This window comes from Trichosurus vulpecula, chromosome 4, assembly GCF_011100635.1.
Source record: "Trichosurus vulpecula isolate mTriVul1 chromosome 4, mTriVul1.pri, whole genome shotgun sequence".
In the NCBI taxonomy this organism is placed as follows: domain Eukaryota; kingdom Metazoa; phylum Chordata; class Mammalia; order Diprotodontia; family Phalangeridae; genus Trichosurus; species Trichosurus vulpecula.
Window position 1 is genome coordinate 40421680 of NC_050576.1, and position 25231 is coordinate 40446910.

At 39.3% G+C, this 25231-nt stretch overlaps 1 protein-coding gene across 1 annotated transcript in view; it reads left to right on the plus strand.

Moving 5' to 3' along the window:
* The window catches only part of KYAT3 (kynurenine aminotransferase 3), a 60361-nt gene that overhangs the window by 33052 nt on the left and 2078 nt on the right, over positions 1-25231 (plus strand). The window contains exons 9-12 of the mRNA XM_036756204.1: positions 4114-4190; positions 9575-9664; positions 14677-14863; positions 17485-17555. Coding sequence (XP_036612099.1) covers positions 4114-4190; positions 9575-9664; positions 14677-14863; positions 17485-17555 — 425 coding nt within the window. The remainder of the gene's footprint in view (positions 1-4113; positions 4191-9574; positions 9665-14676; positions 14864-17484; positions 17556-25231) is intronic.

Genomic DNA, 25231 nt, shown 5'->3' on the forward strand with positions numbered 1-25231 from the left:
ACATATGTACACATAGCATATATCTATGTGTGTGTGTGTATAAATATACTGCACACATACAGGTTATATACTAATTCATTGGATCCAGGTAGAGCATTGGAGTTTGAATAGATAATCTATAGCAACCTTTTTATCACCAATAATAGCCAGTAGTTATAAGAGTTTATGCATGAATAGTCATAACCTAGGGGAGATTTGGGGCTACTTTGTTGAACAATGGTCAGTCAATAGGTATTTATTAAGCCTACAACGTGCCAGGCACTGTGCTAAGCACTGGGGATACAAAGAAAGGCATAAGGCAGTCTTCTTTTTCTCAAGGAGCTCTCAGTGGATTGGAGGAGAAAGTATACCAACAACTAGGTGCAGACAAGATATTTACAGGATAACTTGAAGAGAATCAAGAGAGGGAAGGCACTACCATTAAGGGGGATTGGGAAAGGCTCTTATAGAAGGAAGCCAGGAAGCCGAGATGAGGAGGAACTGAATTCCAGGCATGGGGGACAGCCAGTTACTTCAAAGTTTAGCCAAAACAAAGAAACAATCATTTCTCTCCCCATACCCCCTTTACCCTTCCCCACAAAGCATAATCCCACTACACTGCTGTGTTAGTCTCTGGGCAGCAGAGGGGGATTAGGCTCACAGCTCAGCTCAGTTCCTACCTAGCATTAGTCCCACCAAGTTCCAAGGCCAAACCCCCTCTGGACTAGCTTCCTAGGATTCTGGCTACTCAGGAATTCCCTTCTGGGAAGGTTGCAACATCTGACCTGGGATCCTAGGCTCCAAAGTCGCATGGCTTGAGCTTCTATTTCTGGGACTCCATTCCCTGTCCTTAGAAATGAAAAGAACAAACCGAGACCAAAACTCCAAGCCTGTTTTGCCAGGCCACCTGGCCTCAAAGTAAGAAGGAGGCCCTTAGGCTGCAGAAATCAAGTTAATATTTGCTATTTTTAATTGTCTTATCACCAAAATATAAGCTGTTCCTTAGTTCCTCAGTAAAGAATTTGCTCCTTCTCTGCCTAGGGCTGGACTGTCTCCGCTGATCAAGTCAAACCAATTCCCATAATGCTAGGGATTCCAGAGTAGCAGAATACTTTTTGTGGTCTTTCTGCAGTGGTAGGTGCTTCCCAAGATGAGTAAAACAGTCCTATCCGCCAAGGGATGATAACAAGGAGACACTTGCCTGTAGCCTGAGAAGGATTGGACGTACTTCGAAATATGTCAGTGTATTAGTGGACCAAAGGAGGAGAAGGAGCAGATGTTATCAGTTGGGGGGAGTTAGCAGAGAGTTTATCAATTTTTGAGTTGAGCTTTAAAGGATGGATGATATTTTGACAGAGCTACCACTGGAAGAGGACCCTCTCTAGGTTAAGGGATTTGTATGAGCAATTTTCTGGAGGTGAAAAAAAACAGGGATCAATGAGAAGTCTAGTTTAACTGAAACATTGAATACATGAAATGGAATAGTGGGCACTAAGCCCAGAAAGAAAAGTTAGTTTATACTGTAATATAAAATAGTATTTCTTACCTAATCTTATCTTAGCAGCCACTCTATGAAGTAGGTGTTGCAGAGGATCGAAGCGATTAATATACCACCTTGGCCAAGGTTCCAAACCATGGCTGAAATCTAGATCGCCTCATTCTTATCCTTGTGCTCTGATCATCAAATCATGCTGCTATCTGCATGCATATGGTTCCTATATTTGAGACCTTGACTTTGGCTTTAAAAGGAGGGATATCAGGGTTTTTGGGGAGAAAGAGCATGCCACTGCTGTTATATGGCAGAGGCTTCTGTCACAAGCCCTTTTTCTACCAGCTTGAAGTAGATAACTGGTACTATTGACATGGCCATAAAGAGGAGGAGTAAGAAGAAAAGCTGAGTAGTGCAAACTGACTCATCAAAGATGCTACACAGGGCCCCTGCTTCACACTAATGGGCTGAATAACATTTTTGTCGATCTTAGGATTTCGGAGGACTTTAATTCTGGGTTCTAGATACAATATTTGTAGCCCGAACCACATGGGCTAAGGTGCAGAATTCTTCTGACTTCCATCAGGTCCTCTGGCCTTGGGAGACCTGGGACTACAAGAGTTGACCTGCCAGGCCAGATAAGCCCTGATTACCTCAGGAATGCAACAAGTTGAATGGGTTTTTGACCTGTACTTACTTATGGAAGTACTTTCCTGGATGAGTAGTTTGTGATGCAACATGAGACTTTTATCATAAGCCACTGCTTGAGGTATATGCAGGCTTGAATCTTTCCCCAGTAGGAAGTCAGAGAAAAGTAGTCATTTGAAATCACTTTTACTTTAAGATTTTAGTTTAAAGGGGGAGAAAGAGTAGCTAATGAACCAAAAGCATTTTGTGCCCAACATAAAATATATCTACACGATAATGGCTCTGCTCAACTCTCCAGAGTTTGAGTTAACTTCATTTAGGTATGTTCCTCCAACAGGTCATTTTAAATGACCATGAAATTTATTGTTTAAACCTACAAACTATAAACCCTTCAGAGTAAAAATGTAACTAATAAAATAGCTTTACCAAAGAGAAGCAAGACGTCTTTTTAAACTCAGCTTTTTAGTTTTTATCACAGTCCATAAAAATAAAACAAGGGAAAAATGAGCCTACTATTTCACTATTTAGAGAGGGCCATTCACTCACATTAAACTTTACCTGTTCTATGAAATGCAGTGACATTTGTTTCAGGAAAGATGCACGATGGCTATTACATCAATTTGCAGAATGTAGTGGTGGTTCTTTAACATAATGTAATAAGGGTTTGCAACCATACCTCAGGAAATGAGTAACATCTTTATGTCATCACATAGGCAGTTTTCCCTGGAGTGGGGCTCTCATGTCTCTAACTCTTATCTGACTTATAAAAGTATAACAGCTGCCTTGACTGACTTAAAGAACATGAACAGAGATTGTAACAGAGGATTATTGGAGCAACACTGGAGACTCATGTGATTACCTGTACGCTCATTTGAGCATTTCCACTAATCCTTAGACCCACTGCACTGAGACAATGAAACAGATACAATGGTCAGTGCTGGGATCACACTTTAACAGTTAAAAGACATAGCCTTTAGAGGAATGGATCAATTACACACACAGAAGGTAACATGTTCACGCTTCAAAAGTCATCAATGACTTTTTGAGAGATTTACTTTGTTAGGGAGTTTTGTTTGAGTGTTTATTTGGAAGTATCTGTTATACCCAAGCAAAATGTTTCAAGCTTTGTTGTGGTTTTTATTTTTTAAGAAAAGAAATAAGCACAGAATTTTACCATTTTCCATAAATATTTATCGGAAACACTGTTATCTCCCTTCCTGCTAATACATCCTCACTTACTACTTCTCTCTCTTCCCTAATCAGACCATGGGCCACAAGATGAGAAGGAAATTTAAGTTTGAGAGTGTTCAGGGAAGGGTCACCATGAGCTCATACCGTATGAAAATTCTATGAAGGAATTGGAGATGTTTAGCCTAGAAAAGAAAGGACTTGGGGGGAGTGGGGGCATATGAAACTGTCTTCAAATATTTTAACAGCTGACATAAGGAAGAGAGTTTAATTCATTCCTCTTGGCCCCAGAGGGTGGAACTAAAAGCAAGGGGGTGGTTGTAAAAAGGCAAATTGGGAGTTGATACAAGAAAGAACTCCAGCAATGAAAGCTATCCGAAAGTGAAATGAGCTGCCTTGGCAGATAGTAGCTTCTCCTTTCCAGAAGTCTTCAGACAACAGCTTGTATGCTATGTCATAGAGAGGATACTTGTTCAGACACTAGTAGGATCTGAAGACCTCTGAAGTCCCTTCCAACTCTTGAGATTACATGATTTCATAAAATCCAGTGCTACTTCAACATGACGGCCTTTCAAAATCCTTTGTGTAGCATCACTTAATTGAGAAAAAAATTACACCAAAGACAATTAAAAGTATATTATGCTGGTATAGAATTTTGGCATCTTAAACATTATAATATTTTAGTAAATATTTTGGCTTTAATCATGTAATCCAAAATGACTTTTATTTAAAATGACATGATTTAGTATCAGAATATAGAGAATCTAAATTCATTAGAGATTAACGACTTTATTTTTTTCCCCGTACAGCTACTTTGCCAGGTATGTGGGAAAGGACAATAACAGTAGGAAGTGCTGGAAAGACATTCAGTGTGACTGGCTGGAAGGTAAGATGAATTAAAGAACTCTGTAGCTGAAAACAGACATGAGTTTTCCTTTTCTGTGTTTTTAAGTTTCTGTGTTTAATTTGAAGACTTATTCTTTAATTCACAGAATATATGCATAGTTGTTTTTTTATTCTCCTAACACTCAGACATGTTGATCTTTATTCCAGAGACAGCATACCATAGTCTTGCTTCTGCCATTAATATGCTAACTGTATGACAATATTTCTAGGCTTCAATTTCTTTATCTCAAAAAATGAGAAGGCTGAATCCCTTAAATCCCTTTCCAGCTCTAAAATTCAATACTGTTGTGACCTATTATCAATTTTCACAATATTTTTAGAAAATGAAAATAATTAGGTGAAGTTCTATTTTTTTAATAAAATGAACAGTAGAGTGTATATCACAAAGATTTCATAACTCTAAAAAGAAAAATATAGCTGATTATTTATTACAGTAATGACTCATCTCAAAGGCTGATGACTTTGCACAACTCTGCCTTACTTAAATCCAATTCACACGCAAGTCAAGACATCACCCTGTGATGTCACTGGTCCTCTTCAAAAATTTTCAAAGATGAACGACAATCTCATCTCACCAGAACCTAGCTATCAGGCTAGGAAAAAAGGAGAAATGGCATCTGTGCTCTGTAACATTTTAGGGCTTGTTGGCATCAACATGATGTCATCCACAAGTAAGAGCATCAGGAGGACTGTACCATCTAGCTACATAGTGAATCTCTCCTCACTGGGATTCTGCCAAGGACATCCTGCATTTCAGTGACTAACACTCTATTTTACCACATCAACGTTTTTATAATCCACAAATAATAAACACAGCAGGATCTTATTTCAGTCAGTTGTATGACTGTCGAGAAGTACTCTCTATTAAAAGATGCCTTGGAAAAACCTTCTTGTTCTCCTTTTATCAAGAATACCCTTGACATATGTCAATTGTTATCATAAAGGCTTTACAGAGAAGAGAAAGTAAGTATATGGATTAGTGATTATTGATTTCTTTGCAGGGGAGGAAATAATACAGTCCATGAATTTTCCCAATATTCAGTATCATCTTTTTCTTCCAGTATCTTGAAAATTGGTCCCAGAATTCCTTTAAAACTGTGTTGCATCCATCCCAGATTTCTTTTTTTTTTGCATTTTAATTTATTAGTGACATTCTTTTCTTTTAAAATTTTGAGTTCCAAACCCACAGAGAAGGCAAGAATTATGATATCAAGTTCACATGTGAAATCATGCAGCACATATTTCCATATTAGCCATTTTTCAAAAAAAGCAAAAAAAAGTGAGAAAAATTATACAAAAAAAAGAAAGTGAGAAAAATTTGCACTTCTCAGAGTTAATCAGTTGTCTCTGGAAGTGGATAGCACTTTTTCGTCATAAGTCTTTTGGAATTTTCTTGGATCATTGTATTGATTAGAGTAGACAAGTCTTTCACAGTTGATTGTTACAACACTGCTGTTACTATACACAATGATCTCCCATTTCTTCTCACTTTACTTTTCATCAATTCATACAGGTCTTGACAAGAGTCCTGAAACTACTCCCCTCATCATTTCTTATAGCACAAGAGTACTCCCTCACTTATCATATGCCACAACTTGTTCAGCTATTCCCCAGTTGATGACCATCCCCTTAATTTCCAATTCTTTGCCACCACAAAAAGAGCTGCTATCAATATTTTTGTACATATAGGTCCAATTTCCTTTTTTTTTTTTGTTCTCTTTGGGATACATACCCAGTCGTTGTATTGCTAAGTCAAAGGGCATGCATAGCTCTACAGCCCTTTGAGTATAAGTCCAAATTATCCTCCACAATGGTTGGAACAGTTCACTACTTCACCAGTAAGTAGTTCATTAGTGTACTTGAAAGGTGTGAGGTGGTACCCCAGAGTTGCTCTGATTTGCATTTCTCTAATCAATAGTGATTTAGAGCCTTTTTCATATTACTATAGCTTTTATTTATTCTTCTGAAAACTGCCTGTTTATGTCCTTTGACTACCAATTGGGGAATGGTTCTCATTTTTATAAACTTGACTTGGTTCTATACTCAGTGTATATTTGAGAAATGAGGACTTTATCAGAGCAACTTGCTGTAAAAAGTTTTCATATCACTTCATTCTCTGTGGTACCTTTTAGCATTGTGTAGTTTTCCCTGATTTTCTCTTTTAATTAGGTCTATTTTGCCTTTGCTTTGTCTGGGATCATGATTGTTACCCCTGTCTTTTTTACTTCAGCTGAAGCATATTAGATTCTGCTCCAGTTCTTTATTTTAACCCTCTGTGTGTCTTTCTATTTCAAGGGAGTCTGTTGTAAACAACATATCGTTGGATTCCAGTTTCTAATCCATTCTGCTGTCTGCTTCCATTTTATGGATGAGCTCATCCCTTTATTCTGTTTCTTCCTTTCTCTCTCTTTTTAGCTTGCTCTTCCTTAAAAGTCTATATAATTTCCAATCACTGCCTCCCTTAATCCACCCCCCCTTTTATCATTCCCCTCTCTCCTGGCTTCTTCTTATCCCTTTCCCCTCCTATTTCCCTATACACAACTGAGTGTGTTTATATATTCTTCCCTCTTTGAACTAATTCTGATGACATTGAGATTCAAGCATTGCTTACCACTCCCCCCCCACACACACTATTTTCCCTTCCATTATAAAAGCTTTCCCTTGTGTAACTAAGTTCCTGAGCTTACAAGAACATAACAGTCACATGTATGTCAGAGAAAAGGCACATTGGTCTTAATGGCTTCTTCCTGTAGATATACACCAGTAGTAGGTGCCTGTTGGGGTATATGGGTGTTAAAGGAAGGCTAGTACCTCTGGTATGAGGGCTGCCATGCCCTTTTAGGGCTTTGGTGTCCCCCTGCCAACCAACTCTCATCTGTGGCTCCAAGAAGCTGTAACACGTGCAGCTCCAGTAAATTGTTTCAGCTAAACCATGGTGAGGGTAACCAATGGGCCACAAACCCATCAGTGAGCTGGGGTATGTCTACCCCAAGCATGTGAAGACTTCCCCCAGTGGAATGGGCAGATGAGAACAGTTTGCTCCAATGGGCCATGAAGGCAGCTGAAGCTGGTGCTGTGGAGTGCTTAGAGCTTGGTTAGACATTGAATATGCCAAGGTCATCTACTACATCCTAAGCCATCACCAGTTTTCTTAGCCTTTGTCTTGCCACTGGCCTTCGATAACTCTAGAAGAGAGTGAGACTGACCACTTCACAGAACTCTGCCTCATTAAATCCAATTAATGTGCAAGTCAAAAGATATCACCCTTACCATTTTACCGTTTTTACCTACCTCAAAGTTCTGTGGCAACAGGCAAGTGAACAAGCAGCAGGTGTGGATACACTGGGAGCTTCAGTCACTGCCTTGTACACAGACAGCCCAAGCCATAGGGTCATCTCACCAGACTGAAACAGCAGTGAGATTTGGTGTCTAAGCAGCCTTTTTTAAGGACCACGCTGCTTACCTCCTGGTGTGCAGAAGGGGCTCTGAAAGGTACCCTAAAAATTGTCTGCTTCAACCTAACTCTGGCATGCTTACTACAGTAGATGGGGATCCTACCCTGCAGTCAAAATACAAAAAAAAGGTACAAAAACTTTTGGGAAGATGATTCCCCTCACCATTGGTACGTGGAATGTGCACACACTTGCTTGGCTGGTTGTGTTTGTACTTTGTTTTCGAAGAGGACCGTGACATCAGGGAAATGATGACATGACTTGCAGTTGGCTTTGATTTGAGGGAGGAAAGGCTGTGCAAGGTCACCAGCCTCACTTTCTCCTCCAGAGTCATCTGGATCCAGTGACCAGATATTCATCAGGATGACTGGAGATGATGCAGGATGCAATGGGGGACCCTGGCCCTTTTACGCTAAGGCCTTTTCATGTACTCAGTTAGAGTGAGGAAATACCCATTTGGTGAATAGGCCTCTTTAAGAAGTGAATCAAGGGATGGCCCCTTTAATTAGAAAAAAAAAGATTAAAAAAAATCAAGCTGGGAGGGGAAGACCCTCAGGGTTGCTGTTCCAAAGAGAAATAGTTACCATTGACATTCACTCAAAGGCTTGGTCATCTCCAGTCATCCTGATGGCAGGACAGAGTCAAGATGATTGGTGATAGCTCAAGATGCAGTGGATGACCTTAGCGTCTTCAATGTCTAACCAAGCCCTAAACACTACACAGCACCTGCTTCAGGTGCCTTCATGGCCGTTGGAATAAATTGTTCTCATCTGCCCATTCCACTAGGGGAAATCTTCACATGCTTGGGGTAGACAGCCCCCTAACTCACCAATGAGTTTAAGACTCCTTGGTTACCCTCAACCTGGTTTAGCCCATTTGCCAAAATGGTTTACCAGGGTGTGGCCACTACACATGCTACACCTTCTTGAAGCCACAGGTGAGAGTTAGGTGGAACAGGTGGACACCAATGGTGGAAAGCAGCCCTGAAAAGGGCTCAGCAGCTGTCACACCAGAGGTACTAGTCTTCCTTGAACATACCCTACACCCCTTAGCTAGACTGTCTGTGAACAACAGATAATCTATCTCTGTATCCATGTTTATTAATCTACTGTCTGTTGATGGCACTTCTCGTATCTGGCTGTGGTGGAATGCCCTTTTCCATCTCTGCTGCCCGGGAGCCTTCAGTGTCCTGGTCTAAGTATTTGCCTATGGCATTGTTTTGCTCGCTTTTTGCTGTGGTTCCTGAGGCTTCCAAGTTCAGGTCCCTGCCCTCCTGCCCTCTTGCTGCCTCCAGAAACAGAGCCTTATAGGCTACGCATGTCCCAGACCAGCTTTGGTTGTCTTTCAAGGCTACCATGCTGACACTAGCTTTGCTGATGGGCCCTTTTTTCTGTTGTCTATGATGCAGTACTGGGGCATAAAAGGTCCCTTAACTGTAGTTTCTATTGGTCTAGTGGAACTGAAAAGTTTTGCAAGAGCAGGTATAGGAGGTCTGGGCCTTCATCTTCCTGTTAAAACAACCTTCTTGGCCCAAAGTTTATAAAGACTTGAGGTCAGTGAAGCTAATTATTAAGTATTACTAGTTTTAAAATAAAATTATTGTTTCAAAAAAGAATAGGATTGGATTAGTACTTAACATCATCTAAACACCGTAGTTGTTTAAACAGCCTAAAATTGCTTTAATTTTAAAAAACTGACCATATAACACGGTTCCCTTATATTCATACTGTGGGAACTGATTGACTTTTATTTAAAAATAAAGTGGTAAAATGAGTCCCAATTCCAGCGTTTGAGTCTTCGCCATGTGTTTGTAAATTTGTAAACTGAATACAACTTAAAATTTTTCTATTCTCTAGAATTTGTTATTAGCAATTAGATTATTTATATCTGCTCTTACTGTTTCTTTTCTTAGCTTGGTTGGTCTATTGGTCCTGAGACTCTCATAAGAAAAATGCAGACTGTACAACAACATGTCATTTATACTTGTGCCACTCCTTTACAGGTAAGTGCACATAGTACCTGGGAGTTTATGATGAATGTTTTTCATTTGAAGAAGGCATTTGATGTGATACATATTTTAGATAGATGAGTTCTTGCCTCCAAGCCTGGAAGTGACATTTCACCCCTGCTTGAGTCCAACTTACATATAATATATTTGGGGAATTTAGGGAACATTATCAACTGCTGTAACAATGTTTTCATAGTAAATCTTTGATATTTTATATAGAAAAAATGACTTTTCTAGAAAATGTTACCATATCCAAAGTATTAGTTTTTCACTGTTAGCTATTTTGTGAATTATATTTTCACTGAAAAATGAATTTGTTTCTAAGAAGCAAAAAAAAAAACCTGAAACCACCCACCACTAAAAACTCCTGAGTAGAAAATTTCTATTCTAAAATGCTGATTTTTAACAAAGGTTTAAAATATTTTTCTAAGGCCTGAGTTACACTTACATTGGATTCCTTTTCCACATCTTTTTTATTGATAACTTAGGTGAAAACATTCATAAGAACAACATTAATAACTGCCATTTATGTAGCTCTTTTAAGATTTACCAATAATTTTATATAATCTCATGTAACAATGACATTGTGGATGGCATGCTTCTCACATTCGAAGGCATTGTATTAGATGATAGAATCAGCATTCCAAATCATTGCAGCAGGCCAGATGGAAACCAACAAAATGAAAGTTACAGATAAATTAAAGTTCTATGTTTAGACTCAAAAACTCAGGATGGGAAAGATGTCACTTTCAATCAGTTCCCACAGTATGACTATAAGGGAACCATGTTATGTGGTTGGCTTTTAAAAATTAAAGCAACTTTAGGCTGTTTATACAAATACAGTGTTTAGATGATGTTAAGTACTAATCCAATCCTATTCTTTTTTAAAATAATAATTTCATTTTAAAACTAGTAATAATGCATATAACCAAAGCATACAGAGTAAAAGCCCAAATCACAGAATTTCAGAATTGGAAAGAACCCAGGAGTCCATGCAATCCAAACTGCAACCTGAACAAAAAAACAATCTCTTCTCCAGCATTCTAACTTCCCAACAAATGGTCATTGATTCTTTGCTTGAAAGTCTCCTGCCAGGGGAGAGCTGATGCTTGCCTTGTCAGCTCATTCCTCTTTAGGAAAGCTCTGATTATTGGGATGTTTTTTCTGATATCACATCTAAATTTTCCTCTTTCCAGATTGCGCCCTAGAGGCAGCTTGGCATAGCATATAGACAACTGGCCTCAAAGTTAGGAAAACGGGTTCCAATCCGCCTTCAGACACACATTGGCTGTGTGACCCTGGGCACGTTGCTAAACCTCTCATTGCCTCAGTCAAGTCTCTAAGAGCAGGTGCCAATCTGCATGAGTGGAAGGGCTCCACCATCCTTCCAGTCCCCCAGGTTTGAAGCCTACACCATCTTTCCCTCTTTCCTCTCCCTCTATCTGATCAGTTGCCAATTCTGCCTTTCTGCCATATTTCCCTTTCTTTCTACTTCCGTGGCTCTCTCAGCCTCCTGCCTAGATTGCAGTCAGAGACTCTGAAATGGTCTCCACGCCTCCTGTCTCTCCCCTCTCCCATCTGTACCCTGTGCAGACATTCCTAGGGCACAGAGAATCTCTAGCATCTCCCTGTCCCTTCAAAATAAAATAGGAACTCTTCTGTTTGCCATTTCAAGTTTCTCATAGTCTCACCCCAGCCTATCTGTCCCTTGTGTTCTCCACATGGCAGGCAAACCTGTCCTGTTTACTCTTCCTCATAGACAGTGCCCATCCCCCACCTCTGGGCCTTTGGACAAGTGTTCTCCCTGTCTGCCATGCTCTTCATCCTCACCTGCCTTGTAGAATTCCTTGGTCCATTCAGGGTTCAGATCAACTGCCAATTTCTATAGGAGGCCCATCTGTGTCCTCCGTGAGGATGTCAGGGGCAAGAAGTGTTTTTACTTTTGTTTTTGTATACATCATCATTATCACCATCATCATCATCCTCCTCCTCCTCATCCTCATCATCATCATGCCTCTCCCAGGACAAGCATTTTTGGAACCTCAACATCATGGAGATCATGGAGATTGCTTCAGCTTTGGCACTGTCACCTCCTCAGCCCCCTCCACTGCTCTTGCCCATCTGGCGATCTGAAGAGCAGAGCAAAGAGCTCCTCCCATAACTCCCCTGCCAGCACCTTTTCATTGGCCACCAGCTGCTCTGTTGGTTTCTTCTCCAATATTATCATCATCTGCCCACACGGAGCCAGCCTCTTTTCAGTTACCTTTTGTGCATTGCCTTCCCCTAGTTATTAGAATGTAAGCTCCTGGAGGGCAAGGACTGTCTCTTTTTCTTATTTGTATCCCCTAGTACTTAACACACTTCCTGGAACACAGTAGGTGCTTAATAAATGTTTATCATTGTATAACATTTGTATCCCCAACGTTTAGCTTAGCACCTGGCTTGATTTATTGATTCTTGCTCTCTCCTTAAAAATTGTTGTATTTACTTTGTACATGTTTGGTGACATTCTGTATAAGAGGTGTTACTATTTAGTGGACAGAGAGCTGACCTTGGAGCCATGAAGACCTGGGCTTGAGTCCTGACTCTGCCACATACCATCCATGTGACTCAGGGCAAGTCACTGAGTCTCAGTACCCTGGGGCAACTCTTTAAGTTTGTAGGATGAAAGGCAAGTGCCAGTCAGCATTGGTGGAGAGTTCCCTCATCAGAAGTTCCCTCTACCAGTAAAATCACAAGTCATTTTCAGAAAGAAAAAACATGTCTTTACATATATAATGTGTGTTTATGTTGTATCCATCTCTGGATGGGGGTGTCAATTTTTAAATTGACTCATCTGTGAAAATGTTGGTTCCCCCAGTAGACTGTATGCTTCTTAAAGGTGGAAGCCATCAAAGTGCTTGGAATACAAATGTTTTCTGCTGAGCTACGTCCAGATCTACTTATTTTCCTGGCCCACATCTCTCCTCATAGCCTATAGATCTCACAAGAATAGCACTGATGATTTATGCAATCCAACAAGCATTTATGAAGCACCCACATCATACTATGTATTCTGCTAGGGGCTACAGATGCAAAAACAAAATGAAAAACAGTCCCTGCCCTCAAGGAACATATATTCTCCTGGGAGGATATAATATGTATATAGATAATCAAATATATGATAATTTAAGAAAAATAAGGGAGAAAGCAATGACTGAGGGGATCAGGAAGACTCCCTGTAGGAGGCAGCAGATGAGTTGAGCCTGGAAAGGCATTGGGGATTGTTCAGAGTCCCACCCATATCCCCAGCACTGCTTTGGTTGCCACTCACAGGCCTTTTCCCCATGGTCACTTGTTTCCTCTGACACTAGAATAAGAGACTAAAGTCTCTACACTGGAAACTCCAGACCCAGTGACCCCCTTATGGGCATATCTTGGGAAACTAAGGTCTCTGGTTAGTCTCTACTTGTCTGGTCTTAGGGCCCATTCCTGTAAGTCCTATTCCACACTCACTGACTGTGCTAGGTGGTGAAGGGTGTCACATCACAAGGGCAGAACATAGCAACTGGTACTACTACCCCTTGAGGGACTATAGCCTCTGGCTGACCACCCCTTCCCACTCACTGCTGCATAGACTTGAAATGTGTCTGCTTCGCTGATGGCTCAATATATTCTTCCTGGGTCTACATCTTTGAATGGTCATATGAGCCATATCAGCCAAGGCTGTCAAATCTCCAGACATAGGATGCCCTGCTCAATGGTCTTTTTAAGTGCTTATTTAGGGTCATATGAAATACTCCTCGAAGATATACTGTTCTCCCAGGGTCTGACCTGACTTCTTAGAGCTCTCTCCTTACCACACAATTATTTCTATAGTATAAGAACCATTTTAAGAAACACCAGGTGCCTAGGAGCCTGGGCTGACTTGGATTTTTGTAGGCTGGCTATAGGTGACTTCAGAGGGAAAAAGAGGATAGTATCTGGGGCAGGTTTATTGGTAACAGCTGCTGCCTTCCTGTTCAACAATTCAATTCTCCATCCTTCCTGAATATGCTAACATAAAACTCTTCCCATGAACTTGGAAAGAAGGCTGAGGGACACTTTCCATCTTCCATATAAGTATATATTCTATGTGCTGGTGTATGCCTAGGATCAGTGGTTCCCAACTTTTTCAGGTATACTTTTTAAAGTCTAAATATTGTATAGACTCTCTCCCCACATAATAGAAATTGTACTGCTAGCATCCATTGACTGATAAAACACAAAATGACAAAAGATTCCTATGAATTCAATGACACTTTGAAATGTATTTATGTTATTCATTACAACATCATCTGCATCCACTTAAAAAATAAAATCAAGCATTATTCACAGTTTATTTTCTTGGAACTAAATATCAAAATGGCAGTCCTTGGTGGGTATGAGGATTCATGAGCCCTGTACAAACATGCCACAGTCCGACTACCAGAGCCGTTGGTCCACAGGTTGGGAGCCACTGACCTCCGTCATTATTTCTCTAGTCAGTTCAATTAAACACACATGCATTAAGCACTTTCCATGTGCCAGAGCATGGGCTAGGTGCTGGGGATAAAAAGGCAAAAGCAAAACAACTCCTGTCCTTGTCACTCCAATACATTAGTCAGAGTCACTTGGTAATTGATCGTATTAGAAAATAATTTGGCATCATTTGCATTCCAGAGGGAAACTTTTTTGTGTAATAATTTTTTAATGTACATCATCATGATTAAGAATATGATAGTTTCACATCCATGACCTCCATAGTAGGCAGAATTAGACACTGATGAACTCATAACAAAGCAAAAAAATTTGTAAAAGCTGAAGTCTGCAGAAATATTAGCCTCAGCTAACACCAGAAAAGAACCTCTCCTATCTGCTTGGTTAAGTAATCATTGACTAATTATGTATTAGGAACAATATTGATTCTCTTTTATTAAATTTTAATTACAGTAATTAATAGGGAAAATCACATATTTCCTCCCTGTTTTTGAACCTTTGCAATACAGGAGGCTTTGGCTCGAGCTTTTTGGTTTGAAATCAAACGAATGGATGATCCAGAATGCTACTTTTATTCTCTGCCCCGGGAACTGGAAGCGAAACGGGATCGGATGATCTGGTTACTCCAAATCATTGGACTGAAACCCATAGTTCCTGAAGGGGGATATTTCATCATTGCTGATGCTTCAGGGCTAAGTTAGTAAAGGTTTTGTAAATTTTTAGTGCACATAAACATAAATGTGGAATGATATTGTTTTTATTGGGTAGTTCCTTCTATATTCTTACATGGAAACAAGCAATCTTCCTACAAGATTGGTAAAGATTTGTCTACTCGGAAAATGCATGTAATATCATTTCCCATCTTATAGTAGTCATTGCTACAAGTAGTTCTAGTAAATCTGAGTGTAATTCTGTAATGATTATTGAATTAGCAAGTATGTCATAAAAAGTCTCTTTATAGAAAAGAGGAAAAAACTGAAATGTCCTGAGCTTAAGTTCTGAATCAATGCTCTAAAAATAAACTGTGTCTGGAACTCCATAAGAAGAGCTGGCTGGTCATGAGATCGGATTGTAACCATCCAAATCATGTTGGTCTTGACACTAAGAAAGCAGCAAATATGATGTGTCCGATTCTGAGCTGTGCTCCTACATGGCGATGAGCTGCAGTGAGCAAGGTGGGCTGGACTTTCCAATTGAAATCAATTTGTCCTCTTGACATAGCCCACCTTATTCTTATCAAGCTAAGGAGAAGCAAAAAGACAAAGAGGTGACTCGAAGTGAATGTGCTGACGTTAGGAACATGATAGGAGTTTTAAAACAGAACAAATTTCATGCAGAGAACTGAGAAAGAAATCTGCCAAGTAGAAGGCTATTTGTAATAGGTATCTCCACTTCCTTTCCTCTCACTCGATAACTAACTCTCCAGTCTGGCTTCTGACATCATCATTCAATCAAAACTACTCTTGCTAAAGTTACTAATGATCTCTTAATTGCCAAATCCAGTAGCCTTTTCTCCAACTCTCATTCTTCTCCACATCTCTGATACTGATACTGATACTGACATGCCTTTGATACTGTTAATCACTTTCTTCTCCTTGATCCCCTCTTCTCTACGGGTTTCTCTACTCTCTCCTGGTTCTCCTCCTACCTCTCTGACAGTCTCTGTTGGGTCTTCATCCAGGTTACACCCATAAGTGTCCCACAGGACTCTCTCCTGGACCCTCTTCTCCCTGTATACTGCTAGTTGATCTCCCTGACACAAACCTCTCCCAGCTCCAGTCCATCCTCTTCCACTCATCTATCACATTGGTCTTCCTAAAGCACATGATCCAGTGACCCCGGTCTCCTTACTGTTCTGCACATACGACACTAATCTATTTTCACTGGCTTTCTGTCCTCCTGCCTGGAATATTCGTTCCTTTTCTCCACCTCCCGGCTTCTCTGGCTTCCTTCAAGCCCCAAATAAAGTCTCTCCTTCTATAGGAACTCCTTTCTGATCCCTCTTAAAAATCACTCTTGTCTCTGATTTATCCTATACAACTTATTCGTAATGGTTGTCTCCCCTGTGAGCTTCTTAAGAGCAAGGAATTTTTTTAACCTTACTTTATATCCCCACCCCTTAGCATAGTACCTGGCACACAGCAAGTGCTTAATAAATGTTCATTGGCTGACTGGCTGACTGAAGTGTCCCAGTGACAGATACCTAACGATTTTGGTCTGTGTCATTTATATATCATTTCTAAATTGTTCATATGATTTACAAATGGGTAATAAGACTGAAATTACTTAATTTTTTTCTAGGGTCATATTTAAATTTTAAATGTCATATGTAAATATATAATCCTTAATGAAACACTGGGACAAGTATAAATTAGAGGTTAACTTCTCTACGTAAAAAGTACTTTAATGAATGTGGAGAATGTTTTCATGAATATTTTGTGAAAAAATAAATCATTTTATGTTGTTGATGAAAGTAAACTAAGGATTATAAGGCACTCAAAAACATCTAAGTGTAAGAATTTACAGAAAGTGAAGGTGACAAGAACAAGTAGCCAAGGGTATTACTCAAACCAAACACCAGGGAAGCATGGGGGTCAAGTCTTAGACTATGAAAAAAGCCTTGAGCAACAAAGATGTCTGGGAATATTAGGGATGACAGAGAGTCAAGACAACATGAGGCTGAACAGCAAAAGAAGTTCTGAATAAAGAGTCTAAGAAAACAAAGACTGTTAATGAATAAAATATTTGGTGATACGATTATTCCAAATGGATGAAATATGAGGTGAAATTTTTTCACATATGAAGAGGGATTTCCTTTGCAGTGACAAGAGAGTCTTATATCCCGAAGTTCATTCTTAGGACAGGCAATCCATGCCTCTCTCTCCCAGAGCTTCCACCAGAGTGTCAGAGGGGCTCATCTAGCAACTGCAATTGGTCTAGAAACACAATCAATTTGACTAATTGATAGAATACACTAATTTGTAACTATACTGTAACAGTAGGCCAACAGGCACAATGTTAGAGCATCAATAAAGTGATTTACTTCAAAAATTTATCTGTAAATTCCAGTTAAAGGATGACCTAGATAACCTCCGAGGGCCCATTGAATGTTTTGGTTCCTCTTTTCCTATAAGGTTTCCTAGTGATTCCCTTGGTAGTGGGTTCTAGTGTCCAGGTTTTGGTCTCCAATGAGAGAATTTCAAACTTAATTCAGTTACATAAAGGAAAAAAAGAAAGTGGTTGTTAATAATAATCTAATGCTAAGAAATGATTTGCATTAAATATACTAATTAACTTGTTTTTCTCCCTCATTTTAGATGTAGACCTCTCTGAAATGACAGATGACTGTTATGACTATAAATTTGTGAAGTGGATGATTAAAAATAAGGTAATGGGTTATTATCAACTCTAATATTTTAGAACAGTATAGAAGGAAATCTTTGTGTTGCTACTAAATCATTATGAAAATATTGCCTGGAGTTTCATTATTGTACCATCACAGCTGGTTACTTGGATGATGCTTTTTAAAATCTACTTCTTGAAAATTATAATGACTAAAGTGGAGGGAGTAAAGACAGGGACTCACCTGAGCTCTCTAAAATTCCTCTTCAAACAACTCTAAAATAATGCCTCAAAATGAATTCAGGAGCAGCAGAACCAAAGAAGGAGAAGTTAGAACAATTTTCCACCCCAAGGCAACTTAGGAGGTCATCAGGAAAATGTCTGTCTCACTGAGGTGAGAGTGGAGTATAGTCCTAACAAGCCACACCCAGCAAGTCAGTAGCAGGCCTTGAGGGTAACTGAATCAGCAGCTTCTGGAGCTCTCAACCCACAGATGGTAAGAGGTTTGGACAATCAAAAGGAGTTTACAAGGGACCTTTTGCTGGTTCTGGGCGCAAGTCTCTGTCATAGTCCCAGGGCAAGGAGGAGCACTAGCACACAAGAGCAAGTGGTCAAAGGGGAGTGTGGACCCTAGTCACAGCTCCAGGGTGGAAAAGAGTGCTTGTGGTTGCTGAAAGATCAGAGCATAGGCCAGGAGAGTAGTAAATACACCTATCCTTAGTTAGATCATATCACTTTGGAAGAACTGAAAACTTACACCCCCACCACCCCAGAACTAGTTCTGAAAACAGCAACATGAAAAATCTGAAACACGGGACAGTGCTCCCTCTACCCCAGGAGCAGAGCCCAGCTTTAGCATAAAATTAAAAGCCAAAACAACAGCAACAAAAAAGAACCTGACCATAGAAAGTTACTATTGTAATGGGGAGATCAAAACACTAACTCAGAAGAAGACACCAAAGTCAAAACTTCTATATCCAAAGCCTCGAAGAAAAAATGTGAATTGGTCTCAGGCCCAAAAAAGAATTCCTGGAAAAGCTCAAAAGGATTTTTTAAATCAAGTAAGACAGAGGAAAAATGGGGGAAAGAAATGAGAGTGATGCAAAAAAAAATAATGAAAAAAGAAGCAACTTAGCAAAGAAGGCACAAAAAAATACTGAAAAAAAAACAGCACCTAAAAAAGAATAGGCCAAACGGTAAAGGATGCACAAAAATCCACTGAAGAGAAGTCCTTAAAAAACAGAATTGGCCAAATGGAAAAGGAGGTACAAAAGCTCACTGAAGAAAATAATTCCTTAAAAATTAGGATTGGGCAAGTTAAAGCTAATGACTCCATGATACATCAAGAAACAATAAAACAAAAAAGAATGAAAAAATAGAAGAAAATGTGAAATATCTCATTGGAAAAACAACTGACTTGGAAAATAGATCCAGAAGAGGCAATTTAAGAATTATTGGATTACCTGGAAGCCATGATCAAAAAAAACAAAAAAAGATCCTAGATGTCATCTTTCAAGAAATTATCAAGGAAAACTGCCCTGACATTCTAGAATCAGAGGGTAAAGTCAAAAGTAAAAGAATCTACCATCACTTCCTGAAAGAGAATCTGAAATGAAAACTCCCAGGAATATTATAGGCAAATTCTAGAGCTCCCAAGTCAATGAGAAAATACTGCTGGCAGCCAGAAAGGAACTAATCAACTATCGTGGAGCCACAGTCAAGACCACACGAGCTGGCAGCTTCTACGTTAAAGGAACTGAGGCCTTGGAATATGATATTCCAGAGGGTAAAGGAGCTAGAATTACCACCAAGAATCACCTACCCAGCAAAACAGAGTACAATCTATCAGGGGGAAAGTGACTATTTAATGAAAGAGAGCACTTTCAAGCATTCCTGATGATAAAACCAGAGCTGAATAGAAAATCTGACTTTTAAATACAAGATTCAGGAGAAGCATAAGAAGGTAAATAGGAAAGATAAGGCATTCATTATCCATTTGGGAAGTGGTCAAAGGTTATGAACAGGCAGTTTTCAGAAGAAATCAAAGCTATCAATAGTCATATGAAAAATGCTCTAAATCACTATTGATTAGAGAAATGCAAATTTGAACAACTCTGAGGCACCACCTCAAACCTATTGGATTGGTTAACAGAAAAGAAAAATGACAAGTGTTGGAGGAAATGTGGGAAAATGGAGACACTAATGCACTGTTGGTGGAGTTGCTAACTGATCCAACCATTCTGGAGAGCAATTTGGAACTATCCCCAAAGGGCTTCAAAATCAACACCACTTCTAGGTCTATATCCCAAAGAGATTTTTTAAAACTGGAAAAATGACCCATTTGTACAAAAATATTTATAGCAGTTCTTTTTGTGTTGGCATAGAACTGGAAATTGAGGGGGGATGCCCATCAATTGGGGAATGGCTGAGCAAATTGTGGTCTATGATTGTGATGGAATACTATTGTGCTATAATAAATGATGAGCAGGATACCCTCAGGAAAAGTTAACTTATATGAACTGATGCAAAGTGAAGTGAGTAGAACCAGGAGAACATCTTCCACAGTAACAACAATATTGTATGATTATCAACTGTGAATTACTAAGTTCTTCTCAGCAATACAATGATCCAAGACAATTCCAAAGGACTTATGATAAAAAACACTACCCACTTCCAGAAAAAGAACTGATGGAGTCTGTAGATCAAAGCATCTTTTTTTGACTTTATTTTTCTTGGGGTTTTTTGGAGGGGGAAGGAAGTGACTGTGTTTTCTTTCACAATATAATTAATATCCAAATATGTTTTGCATGATTGCACATGTATAACCTATACCACATTGTTTTCCTGAGCGAAGATGGTGGAGTAGGAAGTCACTCTCACCCTTCCCTATTGACCTCAGAAAGCCCAGAAAATATCACTACAGGAAAAACACTGGAAGAGCTAAGCCAGCAGAAACATGAGGTACAGCAATCTGGTAGCCCAGGAAGCTTAGGGAATGGCACCTCTCACTCAAGGGGAGGGGGAGCTGTACAGGGTGGGAGGTGTCCCAGCAAGCCAGTGGCAAGCTCCACCTCAGCAAACCCAGGGGGAAATTCTGAGCACCAGGGTGGTAGAGCAGGCAAGCACCAACACCAGGAGCATCCCCTCAAATGCCTCAGCACAGGCAGGGTAACTGGTAGATACCAGCTCGGAAAACCTCCAGGTCTGCCAGCATTCTCCAGCAGCCAATCTCCCAGTGCTTCAGCACAACTCCAGGAGGCACAACTGTAGGAGGCACAGCTCCAGGTGGCAGGCAGACATCCTCCAGAAGCCAAGCATTCAAATAAAAAGTTAGGGTAAGCAGGAGCCAGTGCAAGGCCTGGGTATTCCACAGTGGCCAGACTCCCCACCCCAACTCCAAGAGCCCTAGTGTTGCTGACCCCAGCTCAGCACCAGGTAAGCTGTCAGACCCCTAGAGCCTCCAGCTGCCAGCATGTGAGGCCCTAGCACACAAAGCCAGTGACCAGGTCTCAGGCTCCCGGCACTAAAAGCTTGGGTCACTGTCTCCTGTGCTCCAGCAGGAGAGCTTGACTCTAAAAGCCAGGAATTAGGCAAACTCCATGAGCAAAAAGCAGAAACAGACAATGGCCATAGATTCTTATTATGGAGACAAGGAAGATCAAGGCACAAATCCAGAAGAGGACAGCATTGACACTATACCCACTAAACCTCAGAGGGGAATATGAACTGGTCCCAAGCCCAAAAAGCCTTCTTGGAAGAGCTCAAGAAGGATTTTAAAAGTCAAATAAGAGAGGTTGAAGAAAAATTGGAAAAAGAAATGACAGACATGCAAAAGAGAGTCAGTAGCTTGGAAAAGGAAGGACAAAAACTGACTGTACAAAACAAGTCCTTAAAAAGTAGAATTCGCCAAATGGAAAAGGAGTTATAAAATCTAATAGAAGAAAACAATTCCTTAAAAGTTAGAATTGGGCAAGTGGAAGCTAATGACTCTTATGAGACATCAAGAATCAGTCAAACAGAAACAAAAGAATGAAAAGATAGAAGAAAATGTAAAATACCTCATTAGTAAAACAACTGACTTGGGAAATCGATCCAGGAGAGACAATTTTAAAATTATTGGTCTATCTGAAAACCATGATGAAAAAAAGAGCCTGGACAGCATTTTTCAGGAAATCATCAAAGAAAATTGCCTTGAGGTCCTAGAACCAGAAGGCAAAATAGTCATCAAAAGAATACACTGATCACCTCCTGAAAGAGATCCCAAGTTGAAACACCAAGGAATATCATAGCCAAATTCCAAAATTACCAAGTCAAAGCAAAAATACTGCAAGCAGCCAAAAAGAAACAATTTTAAATATCAGGAGACAGGATTACACAGACCTTGCAGCTTCTACATTAAAAGATTGGAGGACATTGAATATGATATTCTGTAAGGCAAAAGATCTTGGATTACAACCAAGGATTAACTAGTCAGTGAAATGGAGCATAATCTTTCAGGGGAGGAGATGGACATTCAACAAAATACAGGACTTCCAAACCATTGTGATGAAAAGACCAGAGCTCAACAGAAAATTTGATCTTGAAATACAAGAATCAAAAGAGGCATAAAAAGGTAAACAGGAAAGAAAAAACAAAAACATGTTATTAATAAGGGCAAACTGTTTACATCCCTACAAGAGAAGATGACACTTATAACGCTTGAGAACTATATTGTTATTACATCATTTAAAAGGGGTATACATAGACAGAGGGCATGGATATAAATTGACTTTGATGTGATGATAAAAAATCTAAGTGGTTAAAAAAGATTGCATTGGGAGAAGAGGAAAGGAAAAGGCAGACAAGGGCAAATTATATCACATAAAAAGGTAAAAAAAACCTATTACAGTAGAGGGAAAGAAGGGAGGGAGGTGAGCATTATTTGAACCTTACTCTCATCAGATTTGGCTTAAAGAGAAGGAATAACATAATCGGGCATAGATCTCTAATTTATCCTATAAGAAGTAGGAGGGGAAAGGGGAAAGAAAAGGGAGGGTGTAGATAGAAGGGAGGGAAGAAGTAGTAAGGATAAAGGGGAAGATAAGGGGAGGGGGCTAATGGAAGGGCAGACTGAAGGAGGTGGTGGTAGAAAGCAACTCTAGTGAGGAGGGAAAGGGAGAAAGGAGAGAGAAAAGCATAAACAAGGGGGCAGGGAAGTAGGATGGAGAGAAAGACACAGATAGTAATCATAACTGTGAATGTGAATGGGATGAACTCTCCCATAAAACAGAAGCAGATAGCAGAGCAGATTAAGAACCATAATCCTACAATATGTTGTTTATAAGAAACACATTTGAAGCAGAGGGATATACACAGAGTAAAGGTAAAAGGCTGGAGCAGAATATATTATGCTTCAGCTGAATTAAAAAAAAAGCAAGGGTAGCAATCCTGACAAAGCAAAAGCAAAAATAGACCTAACTAAAAGAGACAAGGAAGGAAAATACACCTTGCTAAAAGGCATCATGGCACCTACCCAGCAAAACTGAGTATCATGCTCCAAGGCGAAATATGGATTTTCAATAAAATAGAGGACTTTCAAGCTTTCTCAGTGAAAAGACCAGAGCTGAATAGAAAATTTGACTTTCAAATACAAGAATCAAGAGAAGCATGAAAAGGTAATCAAGAAAAAAAACAAGAAAAAGAAATTGCAAGGGACTTACTAAAGTTGAACTGTTTTGTTTACATTCCTACATGGAAAGATGATGTGTATGATTCATGAGACCTCAGTATTAGGGTAGCTGAGGGGAATATGCATATATATGTGTATGTTTATGTATATATATATGTATATGTGTGTATGTATGTATATATGTATGTGTATGTATATATATATATATATATATATATATATAGAGAGAGAGAGAGAGAGAGAGAGAGAGAGAGAGAGAGAGAGAGAGAGAGCAGGCACAGGGTGAGTTGAAGATGAAGGGATGATATCTAAAAGAAATAAAATCAAATTAAGGGATGAGAAAGGAATATATTGAGAGAGGGAGAAAGGGAGAGATAGAATGGGGTAAATTATCTCGCATAAAAGTGGCAAGAAAAAGCAGTTCTGTAGGAAGAGAAGAGAAGACAGGTGAGGGGGGAATGAGTGAATCTTGCTCTCATCAGATTTGACCTGAGGAGGGAATACCATACATACTCAATTGGGTATCTTACCCCACAGGAAAGAAGGAGGAAGAAGATAAAAAAGGGGGGATGATAGAAGGGAGGGCAGATTGGGGAGGAGGTAATCAAAAACAAACACTTTCGAAAGGGGACAGGGTCAAGGGAGAAAATTCAATAAAGGGGGATGGGTTAGGAAGGAGCAAAATATAGTTAGTCTTTCACAACATGAGTATTGTGGAAGGGTTGTACATAATGATATGCATGTGGCCTATGTTGAATTGCTTGATTTCTTAGGGAGGGTAGGTGGGAAGGGAAGAGGGGAGAGAATTTGGAACTCAAAGTTTTAAAAACAGATGTTCAAAAACAAAAAAAAGTTTTTGCATGCAACTAGAAAATAAGATACACAGGCAATGGGGCATAAAAATTTATCTTGCCCTACAAGAAAGTAAGGGAAAAGGGGATGGGAGGGGAGTGGGGTGATGGAAGGGAGGGCTGACTGGGTAACAGGGCAACCAGAATATATTCCATCTGGGAGTGGGGGGAAGGTAGAAATGGGGAGAAAATTTGTAATCCAAACTCTCGTGAAAATCAATGCTGAAAACTAAATATATTAAATAAAAAAATTTTAAAAATAAAAATAAAAAAATAAAAGGCACCATGGACAATGAAATAATATCAATACTAAACATATATGCACCTAGTAGTAGAGCATCCACATTCTTAGAGGAGAAGTTAAGGGAGTTGCAGGAAGAAATAGATAACAAAACTATATTAGTGGGTTACCTCAACCTCCCCCTCTCAGAATTAGATAAATCTAACCACAAAATAAGAAGTTAAGGAGATGAATAGAATTTTAGAGAAGTTAGGTATGGTTGACTTTTGGAGAAAATTGAATGGGGATAGAAAGGAATACACCTTTTTCTTGGTGGTAAATGGCACTTACACAAAAATTGACCATGTATTAGGGCATAAAAACCTCACAATTCAGTGCAGAAGACAGAAATAATCAATACATCCTTTTCAGATCATGATGCAATAAAAATTACATGTAATAAAGGGCCATGAAAAGATAGACAAAAAATTAATTGAAAGCATAAATAATCTAATCCTAAAGAATGAATGGGTCAAACAAATCATAGAAATGATCAATAACTTCATTCAAGAGAATGACAATAATGAGACAACATACCAAAACTTATGGGATGAAAGCGGTTCTTAGGGGAAGTTTTATATCTCTAAATGCTTACATGAATAAAATAGGGAGAGAAGAAATCAATGAATTGGGCATGCAACTAAAAAAGCTAGCAAAAGAACAAATTAAAAATCCCCAACTAAATACCAAATTAGAAATTCTGAAAACCAAAGGAGAGGTTAATAAAATTGAAATTAAGAAAACTATTGAACTAATAAATAAAACTAAGAGCTGGTTTTATGGAAAACAAACAATAAAATAGATAAACACTTGGTTAATTTGATTTAAAAAAAGAAAGAAGAAAACCAAATTACCCCATCAAAAATGAAAAGGGTGAATTCACCACCAATGAAGAGGAAATCAAAATAATAATAATTAGGAGC